Source organism: Myotis davidii, unplaced genomic scaffold, assembly GCF_000327345.1.
Source record: "Myotis davidii unplaced genomic scaffold, ASM32734v1 scaffold799, whole genome shotgun sequence".
In the NCBI taxonomy this organism is placed as follows: domain Eukaryota; kingdom Metazoa; phylum Chordata; class Mammalia; order Chiroptera; family Vespertilionidae; genus Myotis; species Myotis davidii.
The window spans coordinates 470247-483491 of NW_006290670.1; the positions used below are offsets into that span (position 1 = coordinate 470247).

The 13245-nt window shown below is 41.6% G+C and overlaps 1 protein-coding gene across 1 annotated transcript in view; it reads right to left on the bottom strand.

The window, feature by feature from the left end:
* Nucleotides 1-815: 815 nt before the first annotated feature.
* TBCEL (tubulin folding cofactor E-like) overlaps nucleotides 816-13245 on the bottom strand; it is a 55771-nt gene continuing 43341 nt past the window's right edge. Inside the window, exon 8 of the mRNA XM_006763683.2 lies at nucleotides 816-4398. Coding sequence (XP_006763746.1) covers nucleotides 4080-4398 — 319 coding nt within the window. The 3' untranslated portion in view covers nucleotides 816-4079. The remainder of the gene's footprint in view (nucleotides 4399-13245) is intronic.

A 13245-nucleotide genomic window follows, 5' to 3' on the forward strand; every position in this document is an offset into this window, starting at 1 on the left:
AAAACTAAACATTTCTAATGCTGACACTCACATTTTTGAAGGAATCACAAATACATTCTATTTTAGGGAGATAAAATATGGTATGTTATTCCTTCCCTGGATTAACTCAGTTCCTATTTCTCAGTTACCTGAAAAACTTAAAAGCAGACGAACTGACTGATGTTAATATTTAATGACCTATATAGTTTTTTGAGAGAAATAAAGTAATCTTTATTCAGTAAGGTCTTACATAGCATAAAAAATCTACAAATCAACCATGAACTCATATGCGTGTATGCATAGCTCACGTACACAGCCGTGTGCATGTTTTAAAGGTTATGTGGCCAGCGTTGACTGCCAAAGCGCCAAGTCTCAGCTCAACCACACAGTCTTTTCCAGAGAAGCTCCTGGAAGAAAAGGTGACCTTTCTCATAACATCCTGGGGGGGTGGCGGGCGTGGTGGGCCAGGGGGTAGCCGGCAGCTCCTCTGGGCGCGCAGCAGACACAGTGCAGCTCTTGGGCCTCCGTTCTGGCACTGGGTTAATTGACAGCAGTTTACCAGGAAATTGTTGATAAGCAGGTAGCGTTCAAGTGCCCCAGATTCTAATTCTTACAGAAAATTATTTTTCAAAGGGAAAAATCATCACAATTTCTACATCAAAACGAGACTCTCCTGACTCTGTCCGCCCGCGTGTCGTGTGGTTTAACTTCAGCAACATCCCGGGTCAGCGCGTGAAGATGGGAGGTGGCCCCAGGGCGCAGGCACAGCGCGGGGCCCACACAGACACGCATCGTGACCACACAATCCAGAAAAAAAGCAGAACACGAAGCGAACGTGGACTTGGATTTTTAATTTTTTTAAAGATTAATTCTCTATATATTAATAAAAAGTGCAAAGAACATGTTTAAATTATATTCTGAAATAAAACATCTTTCCATCAACTGCAGGAGACAAGCGGCAGGAGCCGAGCCCCCTCCGCCGACCGTGCGCCCGAGGACAGTGCTCAGGGCCCTGACCGGGTCTGGGTGCTCTCGGGAGCCGTTCGTGTCGGTTCCGTCCAACACGACACGGAAAACCAGACACACATGGGCAGCGCGGCCCGGGCCCCGTCGGTGGTACAGCTCCTGCGAGGCATCTCTGCTCATGTGACGCCCCCGACAACACGTGCCGCCCTGGGCCGAAACGCTGGGCTAGAACTGAACTTCCATTTTGTTATGTAAACAACATTTTAAACACGGCATAGTAACATTAGGCCCTGTTACACATAGCTCCTGTTTTGGGTTGATTTTCATCAAAAGGTTTAAAAGAAACAAGAGGTTATAGAATACCTGCTGCTTTATGTATTTATGGCAATGGTGGCAATAGGTTGCAGAAACAATAGAAACTTCTAATAAAAAAGACATAGAACTCGGAACTTTTTTTCTTTAAAACATTCTGGGATATTTCAAATCAAAAAATTGATTTCTATGTGGTTTCAGCAGCTACATGCTCACATATCAAAAGGGTCCCTTGGTTTTGGTTTAGATTTCTTTGATTACTCCTTTCCTTTTCCATAACTGAAAGAATGTCTATTTTAGAAAAGACAGGTTTTATACACTGTGCGGTAGCAACCAAGCTGTAATACTGGCTATGATGGCATTGATCACAGATATGCTCTCAGTAATATGCTCTCGCTGAACCTGGAGATGTCAGTTTTAAAATACAGAAAAAGCAGCAATCAACTATGCATAACTTGTAGACTCAAAGGTCCATGGTGTCTTCCCTCCTTGGCCTGTTATAAAAATAATTTTGGTTACAAGTGTCTATGCAGCACCAATTTTATTTCAAAAGAAGCATCTTTACTCAGCCACCCAAACAAGTCTACAAGTACACATGCTCAATCGCTTTTCTCACTTCTGTAACTCTAAAAGACCGGTCATTGTATTAGATTTTGTCTCAATCAAAAATTATTCAGCAAGTTTTAAAACTATCCATTACAATGCCCTACAACACACACACCCACAGGTAAAGGAGCAGTCCCTTGACATGCGAGTGTGATGGACATACACCTGCAGTCGGTGGCAGGCCTCTACAGTACAAAAGCATTTCATAGAACTCTGTCATATATAAAATAGCTTACCAATTGTGACCATCCCACTTATGATTAAAGCATAACCCACGTGTTCCCTCTGCCTTCTGTGGGGGACAGTCAGGGGCCACACAACCTCAAAAAATAAGGGTGCATCTATCTCCTTGGCTGACAAAAGCAAAAGGCTCAGCTATAGTTTCTCTCTCAAACTCGCCTGCACTCATGCACACATACACAAAGCCTCCACAGTTTTCACCTTCATGACACTAGGGCCACACTTTTGCCCACTTCCAAAAATAATGCCGGGAAATCGTGGTTGCAAAATAATGACTCTTGTCTGCGCAGCATGGCCCCCACAGCCCATGTTCTGACTGGGAAGGACCGAGTCCGGAGAGGAGACGAGGTCTCATCATCATCGCAATCCCTTTGGTTTCCACCTTTATTTACTGTTTCGGTGAATATAGATTGGACTCGGGAGGCCTGAGTCAAAGGCTTTACAAACACTGAACCTGAAGTGCATAAGAGAATAAATTTCTGCTATTATGGCATAGGAAAATTTAAAAAGTAATAGTAATAAACACAACACCATTTACATAAAGAATTTACAAGCCGCCTAAGGAATTTCCTAAGACATTCACAGGAGTGGTGGAAGCATGTTAAAAGGCCAAAAACCATCCTAATGATTACATTCTCTGAAAATCCTGCCTGTGCATGCCTCCTGCCCGCCTGTGCGAAGTCTCTCTCTGTATACACGGTGGACCAAGAAAAACACATTATAAGCAAGAGCCTGCACTGACTGACAAAGGAATAGAACAAATCAACACTGCAGAGCAGGGAAGGAGCTAGATCTCAAAGACAGTGCTTTAATATGCTTCTGCAAAGCTCTGACGTGGAGGCAATTCTGAAGTTTGAACACTTGTACGTGACTCATCAGTCAGAGGGGTGCTGCGGGGGCAACTAAGTGAAACTGTGAGACCAGGAGAACCCTCCATTATGGCTCCTCCAGGTCCCAGGCGAGAACCGGAACCAGCGCTCCTCCAATGCTAGTTCCCACCTTTCCCTGCCAAGTGCAGGGGCAGGGCCTTCACATGACAACCCCGGGGAGCCTCACAGCGCCCGCCCCATGCACCCCCGGGCGCCCCACTGCACTCATGAGCTCGCCCTCAGCTGTGCATGTCTCTAGGGTGTCTTCAAAAGTCAGGCCTCTATTTTCAGAAGCTTAAAGTCATGACAAAGAAAGAGTCAATCAGCAAAAATAAAAACCTCTGGGATCTGACTATTCCATGTTATGAGAGCCAAGGCTGACCCAATGTGTGATGAACATTAAAACAGACCAGCCTGCTCTGTCGGGCTGTGTCCTGGAGCTGAAATCTCCGTCTATTCTTCTTCAAGCTCCTAATAGAGTCCTAGCTCCTAAGTGAGTGTCTGAGTTAGAATCAGGTTGGAAAATGCTTAAAACATTTTAAATTATTTTAAAAGGTTGAAATGAAAAAAAAAATCACCCAAGTTGAGAAGTTAATTATGGACAGAATAAAACCATTAGTAAACGTGCTGACATAAGTCACAATGAGAAATGGAACCAAAAGAACACAGAGAGCGAAAGGGAGGGAGGAGAAGGGGCGGGGGGAGGGCTGGCCCTTCCTGCGAGGACCCTCATTTCCTGATTTCTCCAGACACCCTTGGAGGGAGGCACTCCCATGCCGCCCTTGTCCTCACGGGTCTGACGGAATGATAACCCAGCAGCAGGTGGCCCGGTGCACACAGTAAGACGGGATTTCTCAGTCATCCTTTGGGGAGGGAGGGCACACAGGCTGGAGATGTGGCCAATTCTGCTGGCAGAGCTTAAGAAGTAAAAAAATACCTCAAACAGCCCCCGACCCATTCTGGGGGGGGGGGGGGGGAGGGAGGGCATACACCTCTACCCTCCAAACAAAGCAAAGCAAAACCAAACCAAACCAATCTTCTCCCTCCTAAAGAAAACCCAGGAAACTGCCCTGTGAAGTCCTGGGGTGTGCAGTCCAATCTGGGAGGTCACTTGGTTTTGGATTCCACATAGATCTTATCTCCATCCCTAATGCCGAAGGAGTGCAAGGCCCGGGAGCTGTACTTCATCTCCTCGGGGCCGAAGGGCGCCTCGTGGTCGAAGTGATAGAGCAGCATGCTGCTCGGGGGCAGCTGCACGAGGCTTTTTAATTGTTTCTTTAGTTCTGCGACTGTCTGGTCCAGCCGAATGCTCATTTCTTCCACCTGATCGTTAAAGTGGACTTCTACTTTTGCACTGCTCTGGGGTCTTAGATCCACTTCTGCCAAAGGCTCCAACTTCCCATACTTTGTGATCAGTTCGTGATACCTGGAAGGATAAATAGGCAGTGTGAGCTGAAGCCACTCGCAATGGAGTACAGGCGATTTCCCAACTCCTGGTAAATCACACAGCTGCCCACGGCATCTTTCTAACATCCTCGCCCAGTGATGGCGGACCTGTGACACGCGTGTCAGAGGTGACACGCGAACTCATTTATTTTTTTGGTTGATTTTTCTTTGTTAAATGGCATTTAAATATATAAAATAAATATCAAAAATATAAGTCTTTGTTTTACTATGGTTGCAAATATCAAAAAGTTTCTATATGTGACACGGCACCAGAGTTCAGTTAGGGTTTTTCAAAATGCTGACACGCCGAGCTCAAAAGGTTTGCCATCACTGGCCTAGTCCCAGGTTCTGTCTAAGTCTCTGATGACCACTGCGGGAACTGAGATCAGAAATGGTTGCCCTTTGAGCTCACAGTGAAACCGTGTTCTTGTGGACAGTCTCTCCTGAAGATGGTCCCCGTGCCTGCTGTCCCTTCTTACTAAGAAAGGCTCAGTGAGAACGGAGCCTAAAGAGAGAACACGACGGGAACCACGGAGAGGAGTCCAGTTTGTAGAAGTTGCTTTCCTGGTGCTTCATAAAGAAGGCGGGTCTAAGCACTGCTCCTTGGTAACAGCTGGGAAGGGGGAAGTAGGCTGGCAGTTCCTGAACCCGAAGTCCTATATTACAAACACCCAGGGGTGTGTTAGCCTGTCTGAATGATCCAGCCTAGTCTCAGTGGCTACCATACAAGGAATTTGTGGAAAAGTCAAGAATAAATTCTTGTAAAAAAGTGGTAAATGGGGGATACAAGTTCCTTGATCAAGGCAGTAATAAAGAGCAAAAAATACCAAGAGGAAAGTGAATTACAGAGGTGAGTCTAGTGCCCCCAAGATCAAGTTCCCACATGGGAAATCTTGTTTCCACTAACAGCCTTGGAGGATCTGATTTTATTGAGGAAGCTGAGCAGTTTCCTAAAAACTAGAGGACAATGCTGAAAAGATCCGATATTAGCTTTACTGTAACCAAGACTATAATAAGGTTACTTCATGATCAGAATACAATAGTCACATAAGATTATTCCCCACCTCTCCCCCCCCTACTTTTGGTTTTAACTTAGTTAAATCGGTGCTAAATTAAGGTTGGCAGGAACATAGACAACGCAGTGAGATGTCTGGTCAGAGATGGAGGCAAGCATTTCCACCACAGCAGAGTCAGGGTAAGGCCAAGTGGCACTGGCCTTGGAGTCGGAGACTCTCTTACGATTAGCCGTGTGACTCTCTTACCATTAATCACATGACTCTCTTACCATTGGCCACATGACTCTTACGATTAGCCACGTGACTCTCTTACGATTAGCTGTGTGACTTGGAAACTTGCTCAATCCTTTTGGATTTCAGATTTCTCATTAGTAAAATTGGGATAATGAATCTGCCCTTCCTACAAGATAGTCTTAAGAATTATCTAAAACCAGAGGCTGAGCACACGATTAAATCGTGCGTGTGTAGGGTACCCTAGGCCTAGCCTGCCATCATGGCCACGTCTGCCCTCCCATGACACCTCGCACGCTCTGTGGACACTGCTGGCACCCCGCCGCACCCACTGCGAGAGCCGCTGCTCATTTGGTCGTGACGCCATTACGGCATCATGACTACAGGCCTTTTATGATATAGATAACAGGTGAGTAACACTTTGTAAATTAGTTTCATAACAAATAAAAAAATACGAACATTACATTCCTACTGTTCTGGAATTTACATTATTAAAACACACACACGACTTAGAAAATATATAATTAAAGTATATTTAGGTAGAACTTCTTAGAAAAGGTAGGGTTATGATGAAGCAAATTACAAGACTTGAGCCCAAAGTAGTACTTTTAAAAAGGGTAAAGAAATCACCAGCAGCAACTAACAGAAGAAGAGATCCAACCAAAGGCTGTCATCATCAATTCAATGCCAACAGGAGTCCCCGTATGTGGTGTGGCAAAGGGGGAGAATTTACTCAGGGAAAACAGCTCAGCTAAGATGTGGAACAGTGTGGCTGAAGCAGCTCACTTAAAAACAGCTTGGCTGAGACCACTCAGGTATGAAGTAGCTCAGGCAAAGGGGCTCAGGTGTTACAGCTCCAGTCAGGGGAAGGCAGTCATGATGGAAACTGAATGTGTCCTCCATTGAGACAAAGGTGAAGCTGACTTATGTAGAGAAGAGAGTCTGCACCCAGTCCCTGATTGGTCCATTTGTATGCAAGTAGGGACTCCACATCTATATCAGTCCAAATAGCACTGTCCTGATCGGTCAGAATGGAATGCTCTGATTGGTCAGTGAGGAGCAAATATATAGCTGCACAGCTCCAATTAGACAAGGAAAGTCTCAGTCCTATTGGCCAAATTTCAATCCTAGGATCTCTCTTGTAAGGGTCAACTGAGACAGCAGGAGCCCAGTGCAGGAGGTTTGGTCGCCCGGTCTGTGGCTTACCCTGAAATGCAGAGTGCATGAGACCTCCGTAAATAATGGCTGCTAGACTCAGGTATGAATTTGAGTCTAATTACCACAAAAACTCCTATTTGGAGGTATATTCTTTCTTGGGTCAACAGAGGGAATAACCTTCTTGCCATAATCTTTTAAAAGGAAAGAAAAATCTGAATTAGTGGATGCATAAATTGGATGAGCTTTCTCATTTTTCTGTTCCAACCTCTTCCCGAAATACCTTCCTGAACTGCAAAGATTGGTACTGAAAACTACATTTCCCACACCCCTTTGCAGGTGAGCTTTAGCTTCTATCAAGCACATTCAATTCCCCTGGGGTGAGAAATAATGAATCTAGCAGGCACAATTTGGGTAGAGGCTTCCTAATTACCAGACTGTAGTTCAAGCAGTGTGTTCCTGGCCATAGCTTGCTGATCTCCAGATCCCAGCTAAGGTGGTGTGACTCAGCACCAGGACATCACTTCTTGAGTCTCTCCTTATAGGGCTCCTGCAGAGGTAGCAGTGCCCTTGGTCAGCTCGTTCTGTGGTAGCATTCTAGAGACAGACCAGTTCTAGGGAGACAGACCTTCCAAAGATGTTGTAAGCATCTTATTTTCTGTATTAAATTCCTTTCTTCTTAAAATAGCTACTGTGAGGTGATGTCGGGGAATGGCAGCATGCAAGATTCCCTTGGTCTCTCCCCTTGAATTTTTGACAATTTCAACAGCTATAACTAAACAAAGGATTCCCTGCTCAATGCACAGTCACCTGAGAAATCCACACATTGAAACATCTAAAGGTGGGTGAGTTGAACAAACTGGGGCGGTGAGAAGAGAGAAGAAATCCAGTTGTGGCTGGCACTCCACACAGCAGGGAGGAGCAGAGAGATTCCAAGGACACTCCTGCAGCAATGAGCAGTAGGAGCTGCAGCTGAGCCCAGGGAGCTAGGCAAGGACACAGCATGGGGTACGGCTGTGGTTGCCTGGTGACCAGCATTCCCAACAGAGAAACAAAGCCACAGAGCCCTGACCCTCTGTAGCCTCCCAGAGCTCATCTCCCTTTGCCCTTGGTGTCGGGCAGCAAAGCACATTATCTGCAAACCCAAGAACAGGTACGACAGAATCACTTTATCCCGGGGCTGGGTGCAGGGGGAACCCTGTAAAGGTCTAAGGCAGCCGGCCCGTTTGAAATGAATGAAACTATTGAAAAAAAAGACCGTACCCTTTTATGTAATGATGTTTACTTTGAATTTATATTAGCTCACACAAACAGTCCATCCCTGCTTTTGTTCCGGCCCTCCGGTCCAGTTTAAGAACCCATTGTGGCTCTCGAGTCAAAAAGTTTGCCCACCCCTGGTCTAAGGTCATCATTACCAGGAGGGCAAAACAACGAAGAAGCTGGCCAGTTCCCCAAGTCCACCCCACCCCTACACATTATGGCTACCCAGATGGGAGCCTCTCTCTGGCTGCGGAGGACAGCACTGGGATATCATAGAGCTAAGAAAACTTGTGCTATTCAGTGCCACCTACTGGAAAAGAATAGAAAGACTTCTTCATAGTAATCTGTTAGAGAAGTGCCACTTATACATTGATGTCGAGACAGAGAAGGAATCCATCAAATGCCATGAGTAAACCAAGGGAGCAAGGCAACTCAGAAAGAAACTGAAAAATCTCCAGTAAGCAAACTTAAAGACATAAAAATAAGTGATATAAATGACAAAGAATTGAAGACTACACTTCTGAAAATACTCAATGAGATGTGAAAAAATACAGGCAATTTAATGAGCTCAGAAAACAAATCAACAAACAAAATGAGTACTTTACCAAAGAGATTGAAAAAAGAACCAAACAGAAATTCTGAAGATAAAGAACTCAATAAAAGAGACCAAGAATGAACTAGCAATCACTGGAAATACAGTGGACCAGATGGAGGAAAGAATTAGTGATATTGAAGACAGAAATCTAGAAATGTAGCAGAGGAAAGAGAGACTAAAGCATGAAAAAAAAAAAGAAAAGAAAAGAAAAATGAAAGGACTCTACGAGAACTATGTGACTCCAGCAGAGAGAGCAATATGAAAACAGGCATACCAGAAGAAGAGAGGAAGGGAAGAAGAGCTTATTCAAACAAATAGTTGATAAGAACTTCCCAAACTTAATGAGGGAACTAGAGCCTAGAATCCAAGAAGCAAATAGAATATCTAAGTACCTCAACCCAAGGAGGCCTTCTTCAAGGCACACTGTATTAAAACTGTCAAAAATTAAAAGAAAGAATTATCAATGTAGCCAAGGAAAAGAAGAACGTAACCTATAAAAGGAAAACCATCAGAATATCATTAGACTTCTCAGCAGAAACCCTACAAACCAGAGGAGAGTGGAACCAAATGATCAAACTACTGAAAGAGATATTACCTGCTAAGAACAATATATCCAGCAAAGTTATCATTTAAATGTGAGAAATAAAGACTTTTCTAGACATACAGAAGCTGAGAGAACTTATCACCAGAAGAACTTCAATGCAGAAAATACTCACGGGGGATAGTCTACCTGAAACCAAGAACAAAAGGTCACAAAATTATGATTATGAGTAATATCACCAACAAACAGCATAAACAGGGATAATCCGTGACAATAAAAACACCAAAGGGGAGGGGATAAAGGTCTGAATTTGCAAAGGATGGAGATTACATGCACTCAAAAGATAAAGGACTACTGTATATATGAAACTTTATTTTTCATAAACCTAATGGTAGACACACACACACACACACACACACACACACACACAAACACACAGCTTAGAAAAAGAAGAAACAGAGGAAAGAAGTATAGGATACTACCAAATAAAAAGAGACAGAAACACACACAAAAAGAATCAACAGAGGCACAGAGGTACCAGAAAACAAAATATAAAATGGCTATAGGAAATCCTCATACATCAATAATTACTTGAAATGTAAGTGGGTTGAGTTCACTAATAAAGAGGCACAGCATAGCAGATTGGCTCAAAAAACAAAACCTAACCATTTTCTGTCTTCGTCAGATGCATATAAGCTGCAAAGACAAAGATAGACAAAAAGTGAAAAGGTGCAAATAAATTCTCCAAGCAATTAACATCCACAGATAAGCAGATTTCAAACTAACAAAAGATAAGGATGGACATTTTATAATGAATAAGGGGACACTAGATCAAGAAAACATGATACTTCTCAATATATATACACATCATCAGCGAGCACCAAAATATATAAAGCAACGACTAACAGGAATAAAGAGAGGAACAGATAAGAGCACAATCATAGTTGGGGACCTTACAACTCCATTGACAGTACTAGACAGAGTACTCAGAGTATCAACTAAGAAATATTGGCCTTAAATGCCACATTGGAACAAATGGACATAACTGACATCTACAGAGCCCTTCAACCCAAAATTTCAAATTATACATTCTTCTCCAATGCACATGGAACACTCTCAAGGATAGACCCTAGGTTGGATACCAAAACTAGCATCAAGAAACTCAAGAAGATTGAAATGATACCAAGCATATTCTCTGACCACAATGCTTTGAATTAGAAATCCACTGAAAAAAGTAAGTAAAGAAAGCCACAAATACGTGGAGATTAAACAACATACTACTAAAAAATGACTGGGTCAAATAAGAAATAAAAGGTGAGATATAAAGATATAGAGAGACAAATGAGAATGACAATATGACACACTCAAACTTCTGGGATGCGGTGAAAGCAGTAATAAGAGGGAAGTTTATATCATTACAGGCCCATCTCAAGAAACAAGAGAAAGCCCAAGTAAACAACCGAACATTGCGCATTAATGAACCAGAAAAGAACAAAAGCAACCCAAAGTCAGAAGAAAGGAAATAATAAAATTATGTACATGCCACCAAATTCAATAACCTAGAAGAAATGGACAAGTTCCTAGAAATATATAACCTTCTGAGATTGAATCATGAAGAACCGGAGAATCTAAATAGACCTGATCAACAGTGAAGAAATTAAAGCAACCATCAAAAACCTCCGAAAAATATAAGTCTAGGACTAGATGGCTTCACCAGTGAATTCTACCAAACTTTCAGAGAAGATGTGAAACCTTTCCTTCTCAAAATTTTCCAAAAATTGGAAGAGGCAATATTTCCTAACGCCTTGTATGAGGCCAACATAACCCTGATATGGAAACCTGGCAAGGATCACACACACAAGAAAACTACACACCATTTTCTCTGGTGAACACGGATGCCAATTTCCTAAACATAGTACTAGCAAGTCAAATACAACAATTCATTACAAAATAATACATCACAATCAAGTGGGGTTCATTACAGGGGCACAAAGAAGGTTCAACATACACAAATCCATAGTATCTAATTGACATCTACAGAATACTTTACCGAACCACAGCAGAATACACCTTTTATGAAAGCATCCCTGAACATAATACACCACAATAACAAAACAGAGAATAAGATTATATGACCTTATCAATAGATGAAAAAAAAGCATTTGATAAGATTCAACATCTACTTATGATTAAAATAAATGTGTATAGAAGGAAATTACCTCAATATAGTAAAGACCATATATGACAAACCCTCAGCTAACATCATACACAATGGTGAAAACCTGAAAGTTTTCCCTCTAAAATCAGATAAAAGACAAGGATTGCCCACTCTCACTAATCTTTTTTTTTTTAATATACATTTTTATTTATTTCAGACAGGAAGGAAAAGGGAGAAATAGAAGTATCAATGATGAGAAAGAATCATCCATTGACTGCCTCCTGCACTCCTCCTCCTCCCCCACTGGGATTGAGCCCATAACCTGGCTATGTGCCCTGACTGGGAATTGAACCATGACCTCCCGGTTCATAGGTCAATGTTCAACCACTGAGCCACACTGGCTGGGCCTCACCACTCTTATTCAACATAGTTCTGGAGTACAAGCCATAACAATCAGGCAAGAGAAAGAAAGAAAAGGCATCTAAATTGGAAAAGAAAAAATAAGTATTACCTTTTGCAGATGATATGATTCTGTATATAGAAAACTCTAAAGACTCCACAAAAAAATTTTAGAAATAATAAACAAATTCAGTAAAGTTGCAGGATATAAAATAAATATATAAAAATCCATGACTTTCCTATATATTAACAATGAAATTTCAGGGGGAAAAAGAAAAAAAATTCATTTAGCAATCGCAACCAAAAGAATAAAATACCTAGCAATAAACTTAATAAAGGATGTGAATGAACCATATATTAAAAACTACAAAGCATTAGTAAAAGAGGTAGAAAAAGACACAATGAGATGGAAAGATATTTCATGTTCATGAATTAGAAGAATCAACACAGTTAAAATGGCCATATTATCCAAAACAATATATGGATTTAATGCAATCCTCTCAAAATCCCAATGTCATTTTTAAAAGAAACAGAACAAAAAGTCACCAGATTTGTATGGAACCACAAAAGACCCAAATAGCTGAAGTAATCCTGAGAAAGAATGAAGCCTGAGATATCACACTACCTGCCTCCAAATTATACTCCAGAGCTGCGATCAAACCAGCAACCTTTTGGTGTATGGGACGGTGTTCCACCTAACTAAGCTACCTGTCTAGGGCTATCAAAGTTTTCTTAATAAATTGCTTAAAAAATGGAAACAACACAAATGTCCTTAGCTGATGGATGGCTGAATAAACTGTTACATCTATATAAAAGAATACTACTGAGCAGTAAAAGGAATCTCACTAGTCATGTACATAAAGCAAATGAATTTCCAATGCATCAAGCCAAGAAAAAGAAACCAGGCACAAAAGGCTCTCTACATCTCCTTTCAAAAAGGTTAAAACTAAAGAAAAAAATCAGCAAGAAGAGATTTGAACAAAACAGTCAATCAATAGTATCTAATTGACATCTACAGAACACTCTCCCAACCACAGCAGAAACACCTTTTATGAAAGCACCCCTGAAACAATCACCAAGGCAGGCCATAAAGTAAACGGTAAGAACTTTAAAAGAACTGGTATTGCACAGGGCATGTTCTCTAACCAAAATGGAGACTAAGTAAAAATCAATGAACACTTAAAAATCCTTAAGCACTTGGAAATTAAATTTGTAAATAATTCATGGGTCAAACAAGAAGACAAATAAAAGAAAAATTAAAAAACAAAAATTAATGAAAATAAAAATATATCAAACATGTGAGATGCTGGCAGTGCTGAGAGTAAAATTTACAGTACTAAGTATTTATTAGGAAGTCTCAAATCAATTATCTACATTCCTACCTCAAACAAACAAACAAAAAAGCAAATAAAGCCAAAAGAAAGAAATAACAAAAATAGCAGAAATCATTTGTTTAAACATATATATATATA